We start from the raw sequence: 21,780 nt of genomic DNA, 5'->3' as shown, positions 1-21,780 counted from the left end.
GTAGGTCATTCCAAAATCGCTTCACCTTACACCCTAGTTAGTGAACTCTGTGTGCCTATAAAACAGGACTGACTCATGGAAAGGTCACCAGTGTCACAATAACACCAGTCATCCAATCAAGGCTGCAACGCTGCTTCCTGGTCTGTTGTTCTTTAATAATAAGATGCCTGGCACACAATGGCGGGACCGGTTATTTTGTCTCTTAATTGTGCTCACCGTCCTTTTCCCCCAGCACCCTCCCCCAAGGGGCGGCAATCTGAGGGATAGCCCCGGACGCCACAAGCTCTAGCTACGCCCCTGATCGAGAAAAACCACTAAACTAACTTGGGGACACGATCTGTAGCAGATCGGGAATTGTGAGACTTGTCAATGAGCTTTGTCCAACCCACGGGTCAGGAGAGGGGCAAAACAGCTAATAATGGCGTAAAAATACAGGGGGAAACAGGCCCCTTTTGACTGATGGGCCTGTCATCGGTATCTCTTTTTCAGCTTCTCCTCCTTCCACATATTGCCACCCAGCAGGACATCCTCTCTCCGCTGTCCCATGCAGTGCCAGCAGGCAATCCTCCGATTACAAAAGCTCTGAACAGTTACGCATAGGTTAAATACTGTACATAACCGGGTGCTTCTGGTAAGACACTTTTAAGGTTACAATGTTCCTCCTGGAGCCCTTGCGATTATTCGGTCTAGTCTTCTGATGGTACTAGCAATACGATTACTAGCAATCATTTATTTATACAGCTTCACTGCCAACTTTGCTTAGCATAAGCAACAGCTAACCATTCACAATCAATATTTATATACCAATTGCAAATAAATAAAAAAATTAATGCAAAGCATGGTCATTTACAATGCCAGTAACTCAAACTTTAATGCTGCGAGACCTATTGCATTGTAAATGCTTGTGATTAGGTTGAGCCTGGAAAGCGCATGCACGGCTTTGCGAAGCATGCTATATTGGAGTATGGACTTGAAGCTCTGCCCTCTCTTTCCCCATATTTTTCATTGCCTTGTATCACTGTCCTTTGTAAATGCTGGCTTCTGATTAGCCTTGTCTTCATTTGTAACATCCCATGAGGATTGGCCCTTTTACTTCTCACGTTAGACGGTATGTCTTTTTAAGTCTGTAAGCACTATTTTCTTTAATGAGTTTCTCGTACTGCAGGCAGGACATGCTTTCCTGTAATATTTAGCATGCCATAAGCGTTTTCCTTTTCCAGGCAGCCCGGGACAATGGTGGCCACTACTTTGAAATGAATAGGTCTCGCATTTACAAGAGTTTGAGCTATGGCCATTGTAAATGACAATGCCTTTGATTTATGTGTTAATTACCAAAACAGATAAATAAGTCAATATCAATCAATCAATTCACTTTATTCAGTTTTTGCATAAAACCATAAACCTAAAATCAAACAGTGTTTACAAAGTAATCTATCATAACAAGAGTCTACCAAATAACATCAAATGCTATACACCTAAATAAAATATAATATGAGATGAAAGTATATGATGTATATATTTTTTTAATTTATAAAAAGTCTGTAGAACAGACTAGATTTAAAGTAGCGAAACTTTCATAAAAGCATCTCATCCATCCCTTGTATATCTTAGGGTTAATCACAACTAGCTTGAAGCATAACAGCAGATTAAAAAAAAAAGCTAAGGACCTAAAATACAATGTTACCTTGAGAAAAAAAAAAAGCAGGGCGCACCTGCCTAAACTTTAGCTTGTTCAGGATGGGGATGAAAAAAGTCTTCCGGGGTACCTCCTAATACCTACAGAACATTATTAAATGAAGCATGTCCTGTGAAGATTTACCATCACAGCCACAGGACATTAATCTGTGACCCCTACCAATAGCTCAAATTCTCACAAATGCAAGACCTGTGGCATTGCAAATGCTTGTTATAAATGTTCCTTCTCACTAAAGAGCCATTTATTTCAGTGGCCTTTCCATGCTTGCGTACCTTCTATTTGTATACTGTATCACTTAACGTGCATTCAACATTTCCATTGTTAGTCGATTTTGTCAACATACTTCCTTAATTGTTTTCGCCATTCCATTTCAAGCATTATTTTTCCCAATGTGATCAGCTTTCTGTTATTTTTTTTATTGTATTCCAAATTTTTTGCATTTGCTTTATAGTCCAATTTGAATTATTATGAAGCCAAGTTTTTTTCGATGACTTTCATGTATGTCATTTTTGTAAAGGGCGCGCCAGGCTGATTTTGTTTTAAGATAAAATATGTTGTTTTTTGCCTGCTCAGTCATTTTATATCTCTGGTTTGCAGTCACCTGGGATTTTTTTGATGCATCTCTGTATACTTCATGCTTAAACACCAGCAAGTTACTGGGCTATGTTTCCAACTATCATTTCAATCTCTTTCTTGCCTGTGAACTTGCACTGATTTATTTGTGGTAAATAAAATTACCGAACTATTTTTCCATACATTAAATATCAATAAAGATAGCTCAATCAAATGAGAGGCAGAGTCCGTGGTATCTGAGTCATACGGGCTTTAATTATGATCCTCGAGGAACAGGACATCATGTTCCATCACCACTAAGGTTCAGGAAGGGATATTCAACGTTTTATTAACATCTCACATTATATATAGTAAAACAGTATAATTGAAATGAATGCAGTAGGCGTAACAGGTGAAAAGAGAGAGATAAGAACACGTGTGCGTAACAGGAGGCGTGTAACAAGGCGTACACATGGGCGTGTACTTGACATGTCAGAGAAACGTCACAAGTGGGTGGATGCATAGAGAAAGGTTGCAGGATCAGCAGAAACTTTTGGCCTAGATGCGCGCGCAACTGAGCATGACGTGTAACTGGGGAGAACTGGGGGCTTTGACTTTAGCACTAGTAGAGGAGACTGGTGTCTGGGATGTCAGAATGACCTGTACCTATAGCATATCTGGTATCTCATGTTTGGAGGACGTAGTGTCTGAAGTAAAAGGTCTCTCGGGCAGAGGCTGTTCAATACTGGATGCTAGTGCGTGCATACGTGTCTTGGTGCAATGCGCGGGGCCATGGGCCTACCATGGTAATGGGTTCTGTAAATCACTTGCAAGGAGGACAGGAAGGCCGGGCCCTTTGCTCTGCAGCCGGGAATATGTTTACCTATTTCACTAGACTGGAATGTGTTTTCGAGGAGGCTGAGCTGATAACTATAGGCAAAATACGATCTTGGCAGGCCAGGCTGAGCCGGGCACCGCTTCACTGGGCAGGAAGTAAGGCAGAGGTCAGGGATGCATACCTAAACTATAGCTTTCAGAGACAGAAGAGACTCAGAGCCTCAATTAAGGGCCTAGCTCGACAGAGCCAGGAAACATGGAGAAAACGTGTGCGAGATTCAAAAGTGTACCATGTAAAGACGTTGGCACCATAGGCCTAGAAGCCTAATTAACATGATTTTCTTGGAGAACTATATAACTGACATGTGAACGTTGGACGCAAATGCATATGCGTCTTTCTAGCATGTACGGGAAGGAAGTCACATGACATACAAGGAACATGGGTGCATGGATGGGGTGCGAGTGGGGGACACATTAGCTACCTGAAATTTTCTATTACCTCATTCCCTCCTTGGCCCCTACTACACCCTTTAGGATATATCTATGTTCATGAGACCATCTATCTGTTCGTATAGCATCATTTGTTCATCTTTCTTTATTCGGGAACGTGTACTTGGACGGGGAATACAAACTGTGGCGCACAAGCCGCAAATCGCTGGCCCACATTGCAGACAGAGACAACAACTGAATACTATGACCAATATTATTCCTAGGAATGACAACAATTTCCATCCCCAGGCGGATATCACACTCCAGAGCCAACCGGACCAGGTCCAGGTGCCTGGATTCTGGTGTATCAGGTGAGCAATTTCATGAAGCCGTGTTATGGCCTTATACACGGATGGCGCGTTATTAGGAATAAACACGCAACAACTGGATCCGATGACTCTACAAGCCCCGCCCCTATCGGCCAGGATGACGTCAAGGACAAGGCGATTTTGAAGAACAACAAGTCTCATAGCAGACTGCTCCTCAGTCAGGTTACCTAAAGCAGAAGTAGTCTCATTCACTACTGCTTCCAAAGTTCTGGTTAATTTGCGTATCAATTTACTATTCTGGACAGGACCTACAAAGAAAAAGAATCCTTTATTGAAATCTGTATATTGCTCCCATGTTGTTTCAGTCTGGTCGACAATCGGGGTCTTGATCTCCCTTCTATGTCTTACATGCACAAGATGTGGATTTCGATGATAATCAGGCGGGGCTAGGAAAACAGGTGGCAATAGGAACGCAATATAACACGTCCCATCCCAATCTAATGGCAGACGTACATAAGCTGTCTGACCACATATAAAATAAGAATGGCGGGAGGCTTTGAAAGTAGACTTTCCTTTATCACTGAATTCAACCACAGTATTACAATCACTGTGTCCTAGATGTACTGAACCATTCTTTCTGACGCATAATTCGCCTTTCACTGGCAAAACTGTGATAAACGGCAAGTCCGAATTAGTCTCAGACTGCACATTCAAAATCATGAGGTTAAGTGTAAAATTACCTAATCCATACACTTCATTTTCTAGATCGGTCCCTGTCCTTTGGGGGAGACCTTCCTGGTCTGGGAAACATATTTTATTCATAACTGTATTCAGGTTCCCCCAAATCCATTCGCCTTGGGAAACTGTGGACTTACTATCTAGGGAGGACATTAAAATAAACCATGTACCACACGAACCATTATGTGTAAACGGATAAGGAAAGAGGGGCAGAGCTCCCTTGTATTTCTGATAGGGAGGGAGTCGGCCACATACCCAGCAATTGGTGGCATTGCTGGTCTGGCGAGAATGATGTAACATACGAATGAACGTATTGTTGCGCATTGCTAATCGATAGGACAGTTCGTGGGGGGGCAGGTCGCTGAAAGTGTGCTCTACAGTGTCATTAGAGGAAGTATGTACATGAGAATCAAGAGGAAAGAAAACATGTAGCATTAAACTTATGCATATGATCGTAAGACTCAGAAGAAACATAAAAATTAATGCGATAACGCATCGGCTGTGCAAATTTTTACAATATTTTTCTCTTTTCCATTCGCCTATCTCTCTGACTACTTGGGTCTATCTTATACATGTCAGAAACCTGTCTAACCGCTTCACCCGAGGGGGACTTAAACAATTAAACGCTGTCTGACTTACTAGACCTCAACTTGGCTCGGTACTCCTGTTGCGGAGTTTTCTCTAACAGGGGGAGTTTAGAGTCTGTGTCTGAAAGGGGGCAGTCCTTTATTACAGTCTCTGGACACAATCCATGAAATCTCTTCACGTGGCTGGAGTGCAACCACCCCTTCCGGCTTTCTATCTTCACTGCGGTCCTCGTCGTCAACAACACCAATTTCGGCTGCTTCCACCTCGGCTCCAGAGGGCTTGATCGGTCGAAATTACGGACGTAGACCAGGTCTCCTGGAATGATTTCATGCGGTTTCACTTGGGTATTGTCCGGGAAGGCAGCCGCGACCTGTGAACGACAAGATAGTAGTGCAGACATCAAGGAAGCTAGGTAATCTGTCAGCATAGTACTATCAACATCAGTTATTTTTCGGGGCATAGGCGTACCTCACATGTTTGGGGGACGTCCAAAAACTATCTCATACGGGGACAATCCTGTTCTAGAATGGGCTACCATTCGCATGTAAAAGAGGGCTACTATCCAATCTACACCTTTTTCTGCACAGACCTTCGCTAACCGTGTTTTCAGGGTTTGATTATGTCTCTCAACGAGACCAGCGGCTTCAGGGTGTCGTACGCAGTGGAATTTCCACTGGTAACCTAACAGGAGTGATACCTGTTTCATGAGTTCGGACGAGAATGGCTGACCATTATCAGAATACACGACACGGGGCAAACCGTATCGCGGGAAAAATTCACGGACCAGTTGTTTGGCAGTGGTTACAGCAGTGTAATCTGGGACTGGATATGCTTCTGTCCATCGGGAAAGGGCACATACGACTACGAGGACATACTTGAATCCTCGGCATCTGTCCATCTGGATATAATCCATCTGGAGGACTTCAAAAGGATGGTCAGGAGGATGAAATCCACCTTGTTCCACGGGGATACCTTTGCCTGGATTGAACTGACAACAGATCATGCAAGTACGCACTTTCTGTTTTGCTGCTGCACGTAAATGCTTGTTGAACCAAAGATTCTGTAAACTGTCTAACATGGCTTTCTCTCTTAAGTGTGCTGGACTATGTGCTGTGTTAATGATAACTTGAACCATAGAGTCGGGGAGGAACCATGTGGCTCTTCCCTTCGTCATCCATCCCTGATCTGTCTGGATCCCTCCTTGTTCAGTCCATTTCTTGATTTCATCGGGTGTTGCATGTGTCTGTATGTCGAGTATTTCTAGTGTGGGATCCTTAACTGTCATACTATGTGTCAGTGAAGCTACTTCAGGCTTCGTCGGATCAGTCGGAATGTCTGTCTGAGTCTGAGCTGTGAGTTTGGCTGTTCGATCTGCCAGGTCGTTACCCTGGGAAATAGTGTCGGTGACTTTAGTATGTGCTTTGCACTTCATGATGGCTATGGCTGTAGGCAAATGTATTGCTTCTAACAGGGCTTGAATGAGGGGACCATGTTGTATCTTGGTGCCATGAGAAGTTAAAAAACCTCTTTCTTCCCAGAGAAAACCGAAGTCGTGAACGACTCCGAATGCATACTGTGAATCTGTGTATATATTTACTTTCTTGTTCTTGGCTAGTATACAGGCTTGGGTCAGAGCAATGAGCTCTGCTGCTTGGGCAGGTAATGTGTCAATACGATGTGTTTCTATGACATCAGTTTCAGTGGTCACTGCATATGCGGCTACTAACTCTCCTGTACTTGTTCTCATACATGAACCATCCACGTAAAGTGTCAGGTCTGGGTCGGGCAATGCAATGTCTGTCAAGTCTTGTCTGGGCTTCGTCACTGTATTAATGACTTCTACACAGTCATGTGGTGTTGGATCAGTTGTAATGGAGGGTAACAATGTGGCAGGGTTGAGTATGTTGCAACGTCTGATTTCTATGTGTGGCTGAAACAGTGACAGTTCATATCCTGTCAGTCGTGCTATGGTCAAGTGTTGAGTCTGGTTTCGGTTTAGGAGAACTTCCACCGAGTGTGGAACCTGTACTGTCAATGGATGTCCTAACACTATTGAATCGCTTTGTCTGATTGCTAGAGCTGTTGCTGCAACTGATTTTAGGCACGCAGGCAAGGCCTGGGCTACTGGATCCAATGTACTAGAAAAATAAGCACAAGGCTTGTGGTGTCCTGCTTGATCTTGTGTGAGAACAGATAATGCTGTGCCATCGCGTTCCGTGACAAAAAGTGTAAAAGGTTTGCTGTAACATGGTGTTGCTAAAACAGGTGCTTGACATAGGGCTTTCTTCAAGTCATTAAAAGCTTGTGTATGTTCCTGAGTCCAAGGGAGGACAGTCGAAGTTGCTGCCTCCTGTGTTGTCAACTGTATGAGTGGCTTTGCTAGATATGCGTACTGAGGAATCCATTGTCTGCAGTAAGAAGTGAGGCCAATAAAGGCCCGTACTTCCTTTTGTGTCTTGGGTTGTGGCAGATGTGCAATTAACTGGATACGATCTGGTGTCAACTGTCTACCCCTCTTGGACAGCAAGTGTCCAAGGTATACCACTTGCTGGGCACAGAATTGTAGCTTCGAAGGGGACACTTTATGCCCCTTTTCGGCCAGAAAATACAAGACTGTCAGTGATGCGCGTTCGCAGTCACGTTCGGTCCGTGCTGTAATTAACAAGTCATCAACGTATTGCAGCAGTGCAGTGTCAGAAGGCATGTGAATACTGTCTAGTTGTCGTTTCAGTGCTTGGCTGTAAATACTAGGACTCTCTGTGAACCCTTGAGGTGCACGTGCATATTTGAAGCTTCGGCCATTTAAACAGAATCCGAAAAGGTACTGGCTTTCCGGATGGATGGGGACACTAAAGAAGGCGTTTTTGAGATCTATCACGGTGAAAAACGCTGCTTCGGAATCAATGGCAGTCAGTAGGGAAGAAATATCTGGGACTACTGGGTACTGTGGTATTATGCATTTATTAAGTTCTCGAAGGTCGATCACCAGTCTGTAGACTGGAGGTGCATTTGGGTCAGTTCGTTTAAGAATCGGAATGATTGGAGAATTACATACATTGGAGTCAGTTTCTACAACTACTCCTTGTGCAATGAGCTCATCAATAATTTTCAGTAAGGCTGTTACAGCCTCGGGTGGCAATTTGTATTGTCGGATTCGGGGTAGTACAACACCTTGCTTGAGCGTAACACGATAGGGTGTAATGTGCATACAACCTACATCAGTTGGACCTTGCGCCCATAAATGCTGTGGTACATTTTGCAATCTTGGATCAAAATCTCTCAACACATAATGACCTTGAAAGTCACGTAAAAACAATCTCACTCCTTCTGGAGAACAACATATCACTGCTCCTAGTGCTTTCAATGTTTTAATACCAAGCAAGTTTTCAGGACATGATTTCGTAAGTAACAAATCTGTAGTACGAGACAGTGGACCAACTGCAAGGGGAACTGGCTTTGACACTTCGTTAACAATAGGCTTTCCTGAAAATCCAAGGGAAACATTCTGTGAGCCTGAGAGGGGTGCCCCTGGAACCTCGTCATGACTAATGGTAGATCTGCTCGCCCCTGTGTCAATCAAAAATTTTCTGTCTTTCCCTAATACCTGACTATGTACATAGGGACCATCTTGATCTACAGGAACCTCGATAAGGGGCAAGCCAACCTCCCTCTCTAGGCTGTTTCATGTATACTGCTGATAATCGGGGTAATCTGACTGTGCATACTGGTACATTTGCTGTGTGACATGTTGCGTGGCAGCAATGGGTTGGGGCTGGGGTACAAATATGTAAATTACGGGACCCCCTCTATATGTATTTTGGTGACCGGGGAAGAGAGAGGAATACACTATATATCAACAATTATCAAAATTCCCCCATGGTCAGAACATAATTTCTTATCAGGCTTCGCTCTCAAAATTTAACCATCAAAATTCACATTTAGTACAGGAATGACAGTCTCATATTTTTCATTTGAATCTCTTTTATTTCTTTTTTAGATTTTATCAAAATTATTTAAAACAATTATTTTATTTATCTTTTTTTGAGTCTTTTTTTATGTGTAATTCATCAGTTCATTAACATTTGTTTCAATCCAAATAAATTAGACAATGTAACATCAGATATCATCATTTGTACAATCCAAAATGTATTGTTTGTTCTGAAAAATGCAAAGAGACGACAAAACCAATTATACCCCTAACGCACACAAAAACTACCTCACATACATCACATTCATACCGTTTCACACTCTTACAAGTTCTAAAACAATCTCTAAGTTTGGAGATAACAAAGATCTTAAAAGTTTCCTAACGCCAGGTCTACGCGTTTCGGTGGAATAAGACCACCTTCCTCAGGACCAGCTTAGAAATAGTTTTATCCTTTCATTCTTCTTTGTGTGCAGGGTATCTTCCAATCAAATCCATACAAGGCCTTTCCCGAACATATTCGTTCGTGGTCAATATAAACAGTCCATATGTACCGCCACTAATATTGCTGCAAATGTCCTGTATACGACTCTTCCTTCTGGCCTCGTTAGTACTGCAGTTTATTCTTGTGGACTCTCACAAGGTATCTTGTCCTTTACGTCAATAGGGGCCTATTCTTTTACTTTTTTCTTCTGTTTTTTCGGCAAGGGGGCGCATGTTCGAATGTTTTTTGAGTTTTAATTTCTGTCCGATCTTAATGTCTTATGATCTGGGGCTAGCTTTCGAATCTTCTTATGTGTTTCCTTTCATGAGTGCAACTTAATTTTTCTGCGCGTCGCTTTCAGAGTTGTGGCAAATTCTCATTTGCGATGTGACCTTCCATGGGTGGGTTCTTCCTGCCAGTTCTCCCCTTCCGCGGCATAAGAAGATTCGAAAGCTAGCCCCGCAGTACTAACGAGGCCAGAAGGAAGAGTCGTATACAGGACATTTGCAGCAATATTAGTGGTGGTACATATGGACTGTTTATATTGACCACAAACGAATATGTTCGGGAAAGGCCTTGTATGGATTTGATTGGAAGATACCCTGCACACAAAGAAGAATGAAAGGATAAAACTATTTCTAAGCTGGTCCTGAGGAAGGTGGTCTTATTCCACCGAAACGCGTAGACCTGGCGTTAGGAAACTTTTAAGATCTTTGTTATCTCCAAACTTAGAGATTGTTTTAGAACTTGTAAGAGTGTGAAACGGTATGAATGTGATGTATGTGAGGTAGTTTTTGTGTGCGTTATGGGTATAATTGGTTTTGTCGTCTCTTTGCATTTTTCAGAACAAACAATACATTTTGGATTGTGCAAATGATGATATCTGATGTTACATTGTCTAATTTATTTGGATTGAAACAAATGTTAATGAACTGATGAATTACACATAAAAAAAGACTCAAAAAAAGATAAATAAAATAATTGTTTTAAATAATTTTGATAAAATCTAAAAAAGAAATAAAAAGAGATTCAAATGAAAAATATGAGACTGTCATTCCTGTACTAAATGTGAATTTTGATGGTTAAATTTTGAGAGCGAAGCCTGATAAGAAATTATGTTCTGACCATGGGGGAATTTTGATAATTGTTGGGGCTGGGGTACAGCTACTGTCTGTTGTTGTGCATTCTGGGGAGGTTGCGTGTTCTGTGGAATATTCTGTGGAACATGTTCAGGTCTAGGCGGACGCGGTCTTTCTTTCGTCCTGCCTGTGGCAATATTGTGTTTCAGAACCAGACATTCGTTTATATAGTGACCTGGCTGTTTATAGTAGTTGCAATTCCCTTTAACAGGAGCTGCAGGGTTACTAGTCTGTCTGGTACCCCTCTACTGACCATCTGCTGGGACGGACTGGGAAACTTGTACTTTCATTTTTGTATCCTTCATACGTCTCTGTTCATGTTCGTGTTCCTCTCTAATTCGGTTCTGGTGGTACTGTAACATTTGTAACATTTGGGAAGGAGTATTTGCTTGCCATGTACTTTCGACTTTCAATACTCTGTTCTTAACCTGTGGTAAGGAATTCTCGACTAGTTTGGTCACAAAGAGATGTGGATATGATTCACTACTTGTTTTCAGACCGCTATTAATAATAAAACATTTCTCGAATCTAGAATAAAAATCACTAGTGTCTTCGTCTTGTTTCTGTTTGCAGGCTGAAATTGCATCCCAGTCTTCCTTTTTAACTGTCAATAACCTAGGCAAAACTTGTACTAATAATCCTGGTAATGCTTTGGCTTTTTCCCCAAGACCTGTACCTGGGACTCGCCTATTTTCTTCGTCTTCCAATTCAGTCCAAATAATCTTTTTATCTCCCACCTCCCATTCTTTCTCTTTCAGTTTTTCGTAAATGGCGGCAGGCAACAATACCTTTAACATTTTAAGGATGTCGGGAAATGTATAATCCCCCATGAGTAACATATCTTTTAATTCACGGTGGAATCCTGCTGGATCTTTCTCATGACAGGGCACTAATTTCTTCATTTCCAATAATTCCATTTTGGTCAAGGGAGTGTATACGAATACTCCCTGGAGCTCACCCCCTGGGGTCTGGACGGGATGAACTTCTCGTAAAGGATTCTGTCTGTCTATGTAAAAGGGTTGTCTTACTGGGGGTGGAACAGGAACGAAATGTGGAGTCAAGAAAGTTCTGTATTTGTGGCGTTGTTCTAGAATGATATTCATTAAATCGGTACCTAGGCCTCTCCATCTTTTTAGGAGTAATTCTTCCAGTATATTATATAGGGGACCTGGATCAGAATGCTGACTTTCATATAGTGTAATGAGATGCTGGATCATGTACATACCAGCTAATCGCTGTTCGTCTGGGGTAAGACTCAAAAATGTTTGCGCTACTGAATCATCTATATATATACTAGTATTTCCAGCCCATTGTACTGCTGACCGTGCTAGTTCCTGATCATGCATGGTACTAAGTTCACTGTAACCTATTCTTTCTTTTAGTATTTTATCGGTGGCTTGGAATACATGTTCAAGAGAACATTGTTCTGGTATGGGAAGAAGGAAACGTTTCTTGTTTTCCAGACGTATGGGTCTGTCAAAAGGTCTGTCAAAAGAATTCTGTTTAGGAAGTCTCGCTCTTCCTACGTACGCTATTCTGCCTCGTGTTCCGTCTTGTGTTCCTGTGTCTATATCATCGTTCTCTGAGACGTCACTATCTTCTTTCTCGTCTTCTCTCGCTGCTTTGTCCCTTTCGTGTATGTCTAGAATTTCTTTACGAATCTTTCTGTACATGGCTTCTATACAACTTTGTTTATCATGTCTACCATCAGCTATATTGTTACTCCAATTTATCAGGGCGTTCATCTCTTCCTTGCTTGTACTTGGCCGATCTCGTTCCCTTATCAAACAATTTATCAAAAACTGTAAGATCATTTTTTGTGTCTCAACCTTATGATGTGCCATGGCCTCGTGAATACTTTCTGGTTTTTCCCCTGTTCTAATAAAATGATATATGTTGTCTAAATGGTCAATCATTTTTGGTAAAAGAACCAAATAGTTTGTAACACGTCGTAAACGTAATGAATATAACATCATCCCATCTTCGCCTGGTACTGGATCATATCTACAATCTGTAATGTACTGTCTAAGGGATGCGAATGTCGCAGCTCTGGGTGTACGTTGTAATGCTACTTCTCTAAGCGTCATTCGTTTTACTTGAGGCGGGGTGACAGGGCGACCTCCTACGGCGCTTCCTGAAGCGGAAGCGGAACCATTAACCAGCTGTGTGGTTGCTGCTGGCGTCATAACTTGAAAAGTAGGTGCAGGTAATGTAGGCAGACTCTGAGTTGTCAGTGTAGCAAAAGGATTGTAAGGACAGACAGTAGGAGGGACAGTAGTAGTAGTGACAGGAATAGTTGTGACAGGGACAGTTGTGACAGGATGGGAAATGACAACGGGTGTGGGAGTCGAGTCTTGAGGGAGTGGTGGTATCGCTTCTTGAACAGGCTGAGTAGGCTGCTGTACATTATTAGCAGGTGGTACGCGTACATTGGTATATGCTGGAGCTACATCATCTAAATAGGACGAAAGGAAAATGTCCGCTGCGGTCTGGTTGTGACTGAGTTTAGTCGGGACCAATGGTGGTGGCAAGTTACGGGGTACTTCCGGGGTCGCCTTGGGCCGGCCCTCGGCAAGAACAGGATACATGCCTGTAATAAGGGCATTTCTTTGTCGGTCTAATTGTTCTATTCGGACTGGTTCTCCTTCTTCTAGTAACTTTTTCTTTAGCTTTTTCAGATTCTTCTCTACTTTTCTCTGCTTTCCTGATTTCTTTCTCTGCTCTTCTATGCGCTTCTTTACGCCACAATTCTATGGCATCTTTCTGGGATTGTCTGGCTTTCTTCTTCCATAATGCTTCTTCTACTCTCATGATGCAATCAGCATCCCATGTCCCTGAGACAGGCCATCTATACTTCTCTTCCAGATCCCTAGTATAATCCACCCACAAATGTAGATATAGTATGGCATCCAAGCCGTGCTTGTGGTACATAAAATGTCCAGGAGTGTCCCTAGGCGGGACGGGAACTGCTTCTTCGAGTATCCCTTTCCTAGTTCCTATCTGACGTAATTTTGAGAACAGTGGCATTTTTGGACTGACTTGAACGTGAGCACAGTAAACACAGTAATGAATAGCAAACAATCATTCATACCACAACATTAAACACATTGAAACATTGTCAGACTGATATTACCTGGTACATAGAAAACACAAATTCTGGTAATTCTCGAGAAACAATACTAGAATACTGGATTAAAAGATGCACTGCTAAAACAGTACAGACAATACCGGTCCCATAAAGAGACACGTCATACCGCATTCACCTAAGTGAACACGTCTGGACCAGGTCTGTGTACCCAGACCTGTCTTGACCGGGCACAAATTACTGAACCCGTCTAGATGCGTTCCCAACAACGGTACTCACCGGGAAGCAGAAACTGAAGGCCTCGGAAACTGGACTGGACTGGACTGGACTGCTACGTCGTCTGGCTGCTACGCTACCACGCATACCACGCATGCGCTTCGGAACAGGTGGGCCTCCGGATACCTCGGACCTTGCTCTCTCGACTTGGGGCTCTGGTCGGGATCCTCCGCATTCCTCACCGCCTCGTCTGGATGCCGGACCGCAGTCTCCGTCTCCTCCGTGGGCCTGAGGGAGATTGTGTGCACTGGATCCCACACAGCTGTAGAAGGGGTCAAGGCCTGCGTAACATCGCCGGCGAGTGGGGAAGGGGGGGGTCCCTGTTCGGGCGCCAGAATTATGTGGTAAATAAAATTACCGAACTATTTTTCCATACATTAAATATCAATAAAGATAGCTCAATCAAATGAGAGGCAGAGTCCGTGGTATCTGAGTCATACGGACTTTAATTATGATCCTCTAGGAACTGGACATCATGTTCCATCACCACTAAGGTTCAGGAAGGGATATTCAACGTTTTATTAACATCTCACATTATATATAGTAAAACAGTATAATTGAAATTAATGCAGTAGGCGTAACAGGTGAAAAGAGAGAGATAAGAACACGTGTGCGTAACAGGAGGCGTGTAAGAAGGCGTACACATGGACGTGTACTTGACATGTCAGAGAAACGTCACAAGTGGGTGGATGCATAGAGAAAGGTTGCAGGATCAGCAAAAACTTTTGGCCTAGATGCGTGCGCAACTGAGCATGACGTGTAACTGGGGAGAACTGGGGGCTTTGACTTTAGCACTAGTAGAGGAGACTGGTGTCTGGGATGTCAGAACGACCTGTACCTATAGCATATCTGGTATCTCATGTTTGGAGGATGTAGTGTCTGAAGTAAAAGGTCTCTCGGGCAGAGGCTGTTCAATACTGGATGCTAGTGCGTGCATACGTGTCTTGGTGCAATGCGCGGGCCATGGGCCTACCATGGTAATGGGTTCTGTAAATCACTTGCAAGGAGGACAGGAAGGCCGGGCCCTTTGCTCTGCAGCCGGTAATATGTTTACCCATTTCACTAGACTGGAATGTGTTTTCGAGGAGGCTGAGCTGATAACTATAGGCAAAATACGATCTTGGCAGGCAGGCCAGGCTGAGCCGGGCACCGCTTCACTGGGCAGGAAGTAAGGCAGAGGTCAGGGATGCATACCTAAACTATAGCTTTCAGAGACAGAAGAGACTCAGAGCCTCAATTAAGGGCCTAGCTCGACAGAGCCAGGAAACATGGAGAAAACGTGTGCGAGATTCAAAAGTGTACCATGTAAAGACGTTGGCACCATAGGCCTAGAAGCCTAATTAACATGATATTCTTGGAGAACTATATAACTGACATGTGAACGTTGGACGCAAATGCATATGCGTCTTTCTAGCATGTACGGAAAGGAAGTCACATGACATACAAGGAACATGGGTGCATGGATGGGGTGCGAGTGGGGGACACATTAGCTACCTGAAATGTTCTATTACCTCATATTAACATCTATCTTCCACTTCTGAACATTCACTGCACCTCACCTTTGAATTTCCCAGGCGTCAGGCTGGATCCGTAAACCTTTGCTGAGCAACACAATACCCCTTGCGCCCGATGTCTGGTGGCTCACTTCAGCTCCGCGTGACGACGGCTATGACGTTGCAGTGCCTATATAGGTGCCACCCAGACACACGGACATTAGTTATTTTCTGTCCGCGCCAGTTAAGCGCCTATCTGGGAAAATCTATCCCTCTGCTGCTTTTTGGCAGGCTTCTTCTCGACTGTTGTCGTCATTTTTTGGATTTTCTGACTTCCTGCAATAGGGATGTCTTTGAGAAAGACAGGTTTCAAGCTGTGCAGGACTTGATCCCGCATAATGTTGGTCACCGTGTAGGTCTGTGGTATCTTGCGTGCGGCCACCACATAAAGTTGTGTTTGAACTATCTGGAAAAGGCTACGAAGACCTTGAGGGAACGGGCAATGAAGTTAATTGCGGCCCGGCAGCCGACACAGTCAAGCGAGACTCCGATCACAGAGGAGGTTGCAGGACCGCTCACGTAGCCCTAAGTCGTCGTCCTATTCGAGATCCTCGGGACACTCTGGGAAGAGGCAAAAGAAGTCGTCCAAGCGACTTCATCTTCACCTCAGCTGGCGTATATGTCGTCGAGAGAGGTAATGAGCACTGACGCTCTAGGCGCGGTTCCGCGGAGCCAGTGTCGACTTAGCGCCGCCACCCCTTTCCGGGAGCCGGAGCGACTCCCGCTCAAATAAGAGTTTTACAAGACCATTCACCGCGTATTTGAGCGGAACGACCCCGCTGGTGAGCCTTTGGGTCCCGTGGAGTCCGCAGGGGCTGCATTGGGTTCGCTGCGGTCAGCTCTGGCCATGACGCCAGTGGGGTTCCAGGGATCCAATCCCAGATCCGTTTTGAGGCCGGTCGTGCCATTGCGACCTTCCCCCGCATCGAATCCAAAGTTGGTGCCTGCAAAGTCACCGATACCCATAGATGATGCAAGTCGCATCCTCACCCCGATGACACGGAACCGGGCTGGCGTTGACGGAACCCAGGGGTTCTATGTTGTCGCCTGAGCACTTTGAAGATATGCTGGGCTCAGGAGAGAAATGGGAGGGGTCTGTGGACCCTCTTGAACCCCAGGAAATCTCAGAGAAGAATTTGGACTCGTATGGGGAACTTGGGGAGGCCATGCGACTGGATACTTCTTCAGATACTGGCATGCTCTCTCTGACCAACAATGGCTATGGAGAAGGGGGCATCCTATGCCATGATGGTTAAGAGGGCAGCTGAAGTCCTTGGACTGGTGCTGCCCTGGGTGCAGGTTAGGACTAATCTCTTGACTGAGGTGCTTCAACTCTGGACTTCCACATCCAAACCCCTGTTGCCCTTTAATGAGACACTTACAGACGTCCTTTAGGAACATGGTCCAAACCTAGCACAGGGGCTCCTGTGACTAGAACAATTGCACGTCGCTATCGCCCAGCTCCGGGCAACCCAAGATATCTCAGCCAACACCCCACCCCAGAGAATTTGGTGGTGCAGGCCTCTACATCCCAAGACATTCCCTTCTTCCCTCCGGATAGGGAATCCGAGAGGCTGGATTAATTTTGGAAGAAGTTATTTTCTTCCTCCAGCTTGGCATTGCAGTCATTGAATACTGCATTGTTATTCGGCTGTTTCTCACAATCCCTTTGAGAGATCGATGCTCAAGTGCTGCCACAAGTCCTGGAGGAGGCCCGGACTGTGCTCTTCTAGGCTGTCAAGGATAGGAGAAACTCAAAAAAAAGATTGAAAAGAGTTGGGCTCAGGGATGAACCCTGGGGGACCCCTGGTTACAACCGTTTTTCTTTAGATTTGTAACTTCCCAATGTTACTATCTGATGCCTGTTTTACAAAAAGGATGTGATTCAGGCCAGTGCCTTGTTTGCGATTCCACTATGTGCAAGCCTGTCTCTCAAAATGTCATGAGAGACCGTATCACATGCGGCTGATAAATCCAAAAGAATCAGTACCACATCCTTATCCTCACCCAAGGCAAACTTTAGGGTCTGAGTAGTGTGAAGTAGCACTGATTCTGTTGAATAGCCAGGTCTGAAGCCCTGTTGCTTAGGGTTTCAGACCTGGCCTTGTAGGATGTTACCTTCTTGCAAGAAATCATTATGTTGTGTGTTAACTAATTTCTCAGCTATTTTACTCCGACATGGCAACAATGAAATAAGTCTAAGATTGGAGAGAGTGGTAGGGTCAGGAATTTACTTTTTTTAGAGTGGCTTTACTGCAACAATTTTTCAATTGTCGGGGACTCTCGATAGCCTAAAAGTAGAATTAATTATCTGGTTAATGATCGGATTTATAATATCTACCAGTGCATGTAGAATTTGGGGGGGGCAGGGATCAAAAGGTGACCCTGACTTACAGAAGACGACGGCTTGCCTGGATTGTTCCAAATTAATCTCCTTGAAACAAGTAAGTTCGCTTTCAGTTGCTGAGATTTGAGCTTCAAAGGAGGGGGGGGGGGGCGGTTATGTTCGTGAAATCTTTCTTCAGGTCTATGATTTTGTTTTCAAAGAACTCAGCGATTTGATCACATAGACTCTGTGATGGAGGGATTTCTTCTTCTGGGGTTTGTGAAAGATTTCACAATGTTAAAAATGTTTTTCTGTTTAGCTGCCTTGTTAATTAAATTAGAATAGTGTACCTTCTTTAGTGCCAAGGTTCTGTTTGATTGTTGTATTTTGAACTGGGCGGGGCATTTGATTCTGAGGCTGGCAAGGGAAGGTCATGCTTCATTGGGCTGAGTTAGAATTGCTTATCAAAGTTGTGTGGCCAACTTCATTTACTACAGTACAAAAGTGGGAGAAAGTTATAAAAAATCTTCGGAGCACCCAAACATTTAGTCACTCTAGGGAAAGATCACCACTACTTGGTAGTCTGTGCACAGCATGGTAATCTATATCGGATGCACATTGCAGAAGTAATAGGTTTTGCTTTTTGGGTAGAGTACATTCCTATAGCAAGAGTTAAGCAGCTTGTTATCGGTTATGGATTCTCATATGGCCATGGCCTAACCAACTTGCTGTAAGGTCGAAGAGAGTGAAAAGATTAAGATAGGGTACCCACTCTTACAGTCTTAAAAATTACTTTAAAGCAGAATCTCAAGGTTGTGTGTTTCATTGTTGGGCTACTAGCCCATGCTGTTCTAAAGTCTTTACAAATGTCAGTTTCCTAACCATACATAATTTTCTCTTGCTTTCTCTGGCCAAAATATCCACATGCAACTCTAGACCCGGCTTGTTATTTATCTTCCATGATGACAACTTTGGTGATAAATCCTTTATCATTTAAGTATTGTATAAAAGGTTCTGCGTGAAAAATAAGTAATCACTACTAACTTTCCAAATCACAAAGTTTGCACCCGCCTTAAATTGCATTTCATTCAGCCCCGTCATAGACCTGGAACCTCAGTGCTTGAAAATGTTAGATATTTTCCTCCTAAATTCAGATTTTACTACTTTTGATATTGTGAAATAATTGATCTTGCTAAATGGACCAGCCCTATTCTAATGTCTCTGACAGGAAATGCATTCTGTCTTTAAAAATGAAGTGCGTGCATTTACTCTAATTCATTCCTCTGACGTTCCTACTGCCATTTCGCTATTTAACTTTTGTCTGAGCCAAGTACGGGTGGTGATCTCCACAAAAAAAGTGTGCGTTGCACATTCATGACGATCATCTACCTTTATGCTGCAGTACTTGTCCAAGATGTGAGGGTAATGTAACACACTTGGTTTGTTTATTTTTTTAACCAGTTTCATTTTTGTTTAAGCATTAAGGTCTCAACTGGATTTTTATAACGCAATTCTCTACCCAAGGGCAAGTTAAGACATCGTCCAATCTGGTGTTTACCCTTTGTTTTCCTCTTTTTATAGCTCATCCTTCCTGAATGCATGAAACTGATCCCAGTCTACTTAAACTGCGTGTTGAAGAGTGATGTTTTGCAGCCTGCAGCCGATATTGGTACTGATGACCGCTCATATGTTCGACAACTTGTCTCTTCCATGGATGTGGCAGAAACAAACATTTTCTTTTACCCAAGACTTCTTCCCCTGGTAAGAGCATAAGTACTCATTCCAAATTAGGCATGCATTACTGTTAAGAGCAGAAAACGTTTTAGCTGAACTGAATATCAACGTGCAAAAAAATTGGGGACCGAATATCAAGGGACTAAGGGCCATTTGTATCAAAATTCTCTTTTGCGTTTCTCAGATAGCATTTTTTTGTGAATCGTTAATTGAAAATCGCAAAATGCTATGTATGTAGGACTTGCAATACATTTTGCGAATCCTACATATTCCTCAATTGCGAATCTCAAATTGCGATTCACAATTAAGGAATACCTCCCCATTCATTCCTATGGGCCTAGAGGCCCATAGGAATGAATGGGAAGACATTCTCAATTTGCGATTAGCAATTAGAGAATCGCAAATTGAGAATGCAATTTCAAAGGTGCAAGGGTGTCAAAAGGACACCCTGTTGCACCCCTGAAATAAGCATGGGTGCACATGCGGCGCACAAACATGCCCTAAGGGCATGTATGTGCTTCACATTGCACTTTGAAAAATGCAAAAAATTGCATTTTTCAAAGAAATCGCAAATTACCACCAACTTGAAGTTGGTTGTAATTTGCGAATCCTTAAGGCTAAATTGCACTTTTTTGGTGCTTCTTGCATTTAAATTTAAGGAATCACAAATTTTGCGATTCCTTATTTTGCACGCAGATTTGCCTTCATACATACCATTTAGCAAAATTGCGATTGCAAACGCCGAAATTCTGCGAATTTCGGCCTTTGTGATCGCAATTTTGCTTGATACATATGGCCCTAAATAATGTAAATTAGGTGCATATAGGAAAATCTAGATTAACTAATCCCAACACCACATCTACGTACCTTGAAGATCTATATTAATCGCAGAGTCACATATATAGCGGGGCAGGTGCAGCCCTGGAAGATTGACTTTACTAGGCTGATATTTTCATGCAGGCGTGCCAACTGTGGATTATTAGGAGAAGACTACATCACCCAGCAGGCCTCTTATGAGGCCACGCCTACCGGAGCAGGGGATGAAAGACGAAGTATTCTCCTGTATGCGCGTACAGCCGGCATTTGCCAATTAACACCACTGATGAAAGGCACTTTACCTGAAACGCGTCTGGCGGCTTAACTTTGGACACTCATGCTTCCTAGAATGAGCCTGCTGGCAGGCTGTTCATAACCAATAAAGTGGGCTTTATTTTACCTTCACGAGCCGTACTTCTTGAATGGGACTCTGCTTTGGTTGGATTTGCAGCGGCCTTCCCGGTCGCAAGAACGAGCCTGTCGCTACGGTGGATCCTGGACGGTATCCAGATGGTGCTGTCCTTACAGGAGTGAAGCGGGAGCTGAAATCTTGCAGAGGAGGCCAACTCCGGTGCCCCGGTGAACAGCACGCAAAGCGGGGCAGGTGCAGCCCTGGAAGATTGTCTTTACTAGGCTGATATTTTCATGCAGGCGTGGAGGCGCGCCCACTGTGGATTATTAGGAGAAGACTACATCACCCAGCAGGCCTCATATGAGGCCACGCCTACCGGAGCAGGGGATGAAAGACGAAGTATTCTCCTGTAAGCGTGTACAGCCGGCATTTGCCAATTAACACCATTGATGAAAGGCACTTTACCTGAAACGCGTCTGGCGGCTTAACTTTGGACACTCATGCTTCCTGGAATGAGCCTGCTGGCAGGCTGTTCATAACCAATAAAGTGGGCTTTATTTTACCTTCGCGAGGCGTACTTCTTGAATGGGACTCTGCTTTGGTTGGATATATATATATATATATATATATATATATATATATATAGAGTTACAAAACATCTATATGTACTAACATTTCGATATATCAGTTTTGATATTTTATCCTCGATATATTTAGATATTCTGGGTGCGCACCTTCTTGCTGCAGTGTTAAAAAATGTCTAGATGTTTATTCTGGACCCTTTACTGAACAGGGACTGACACGATAGTGTGCCTTTACTTAAATTAGATGCGTGCAAACTCTTAAATTCTCGCTCTCTTGCAGACTATTATTTTTTTCCCACAACACCAGAAATTTTTTAAAGAGATATCAAACAATAAG

The 21,780-nt window shown here is 43.5% G+C and overlaps 1 protein-coding gene across 1 annotated transcript in view; it reads left to right on the top strand.

Moving 5' to 3' along the window:
• The window catches only part of LOC147711416 (protein transport protein Sec24C-like), a 310,132-nt gene that overhangs the window by 22,874 nt on the left and 265,478 nt on the right, over positions 1-21,780 (top strand). The window contains exon 3 of the mRNA XM_086922136.1: positions 19,539-19,718. Within this exon, the coding sequence (XP_086778262.1) occupies positions 19,539-19,718 (180 nt within the window). The remainder of the gene's footprint in view (positions 1-19,538; positions 19,719-21,780) is intronic.

This window comes from Lissotriton vulgaris, chromosome 5 (assembly GCF_964263255.1).
Source record: "Lissotriton vulgaris chromosome 5, aLisVul1.2, whole genome shotgun sequence".
Taxonomy (NCBI): Eukaryota; Metazoa; Chordata; class Amphibia; order Caudata; family Salamandridae; genus Lissotriton; species Lissotriton vulgaris.
Note: the sequence above shows the minus strand (reverse complement) of the source record. Positions and strands in the feature narration are given on the sequence as shown.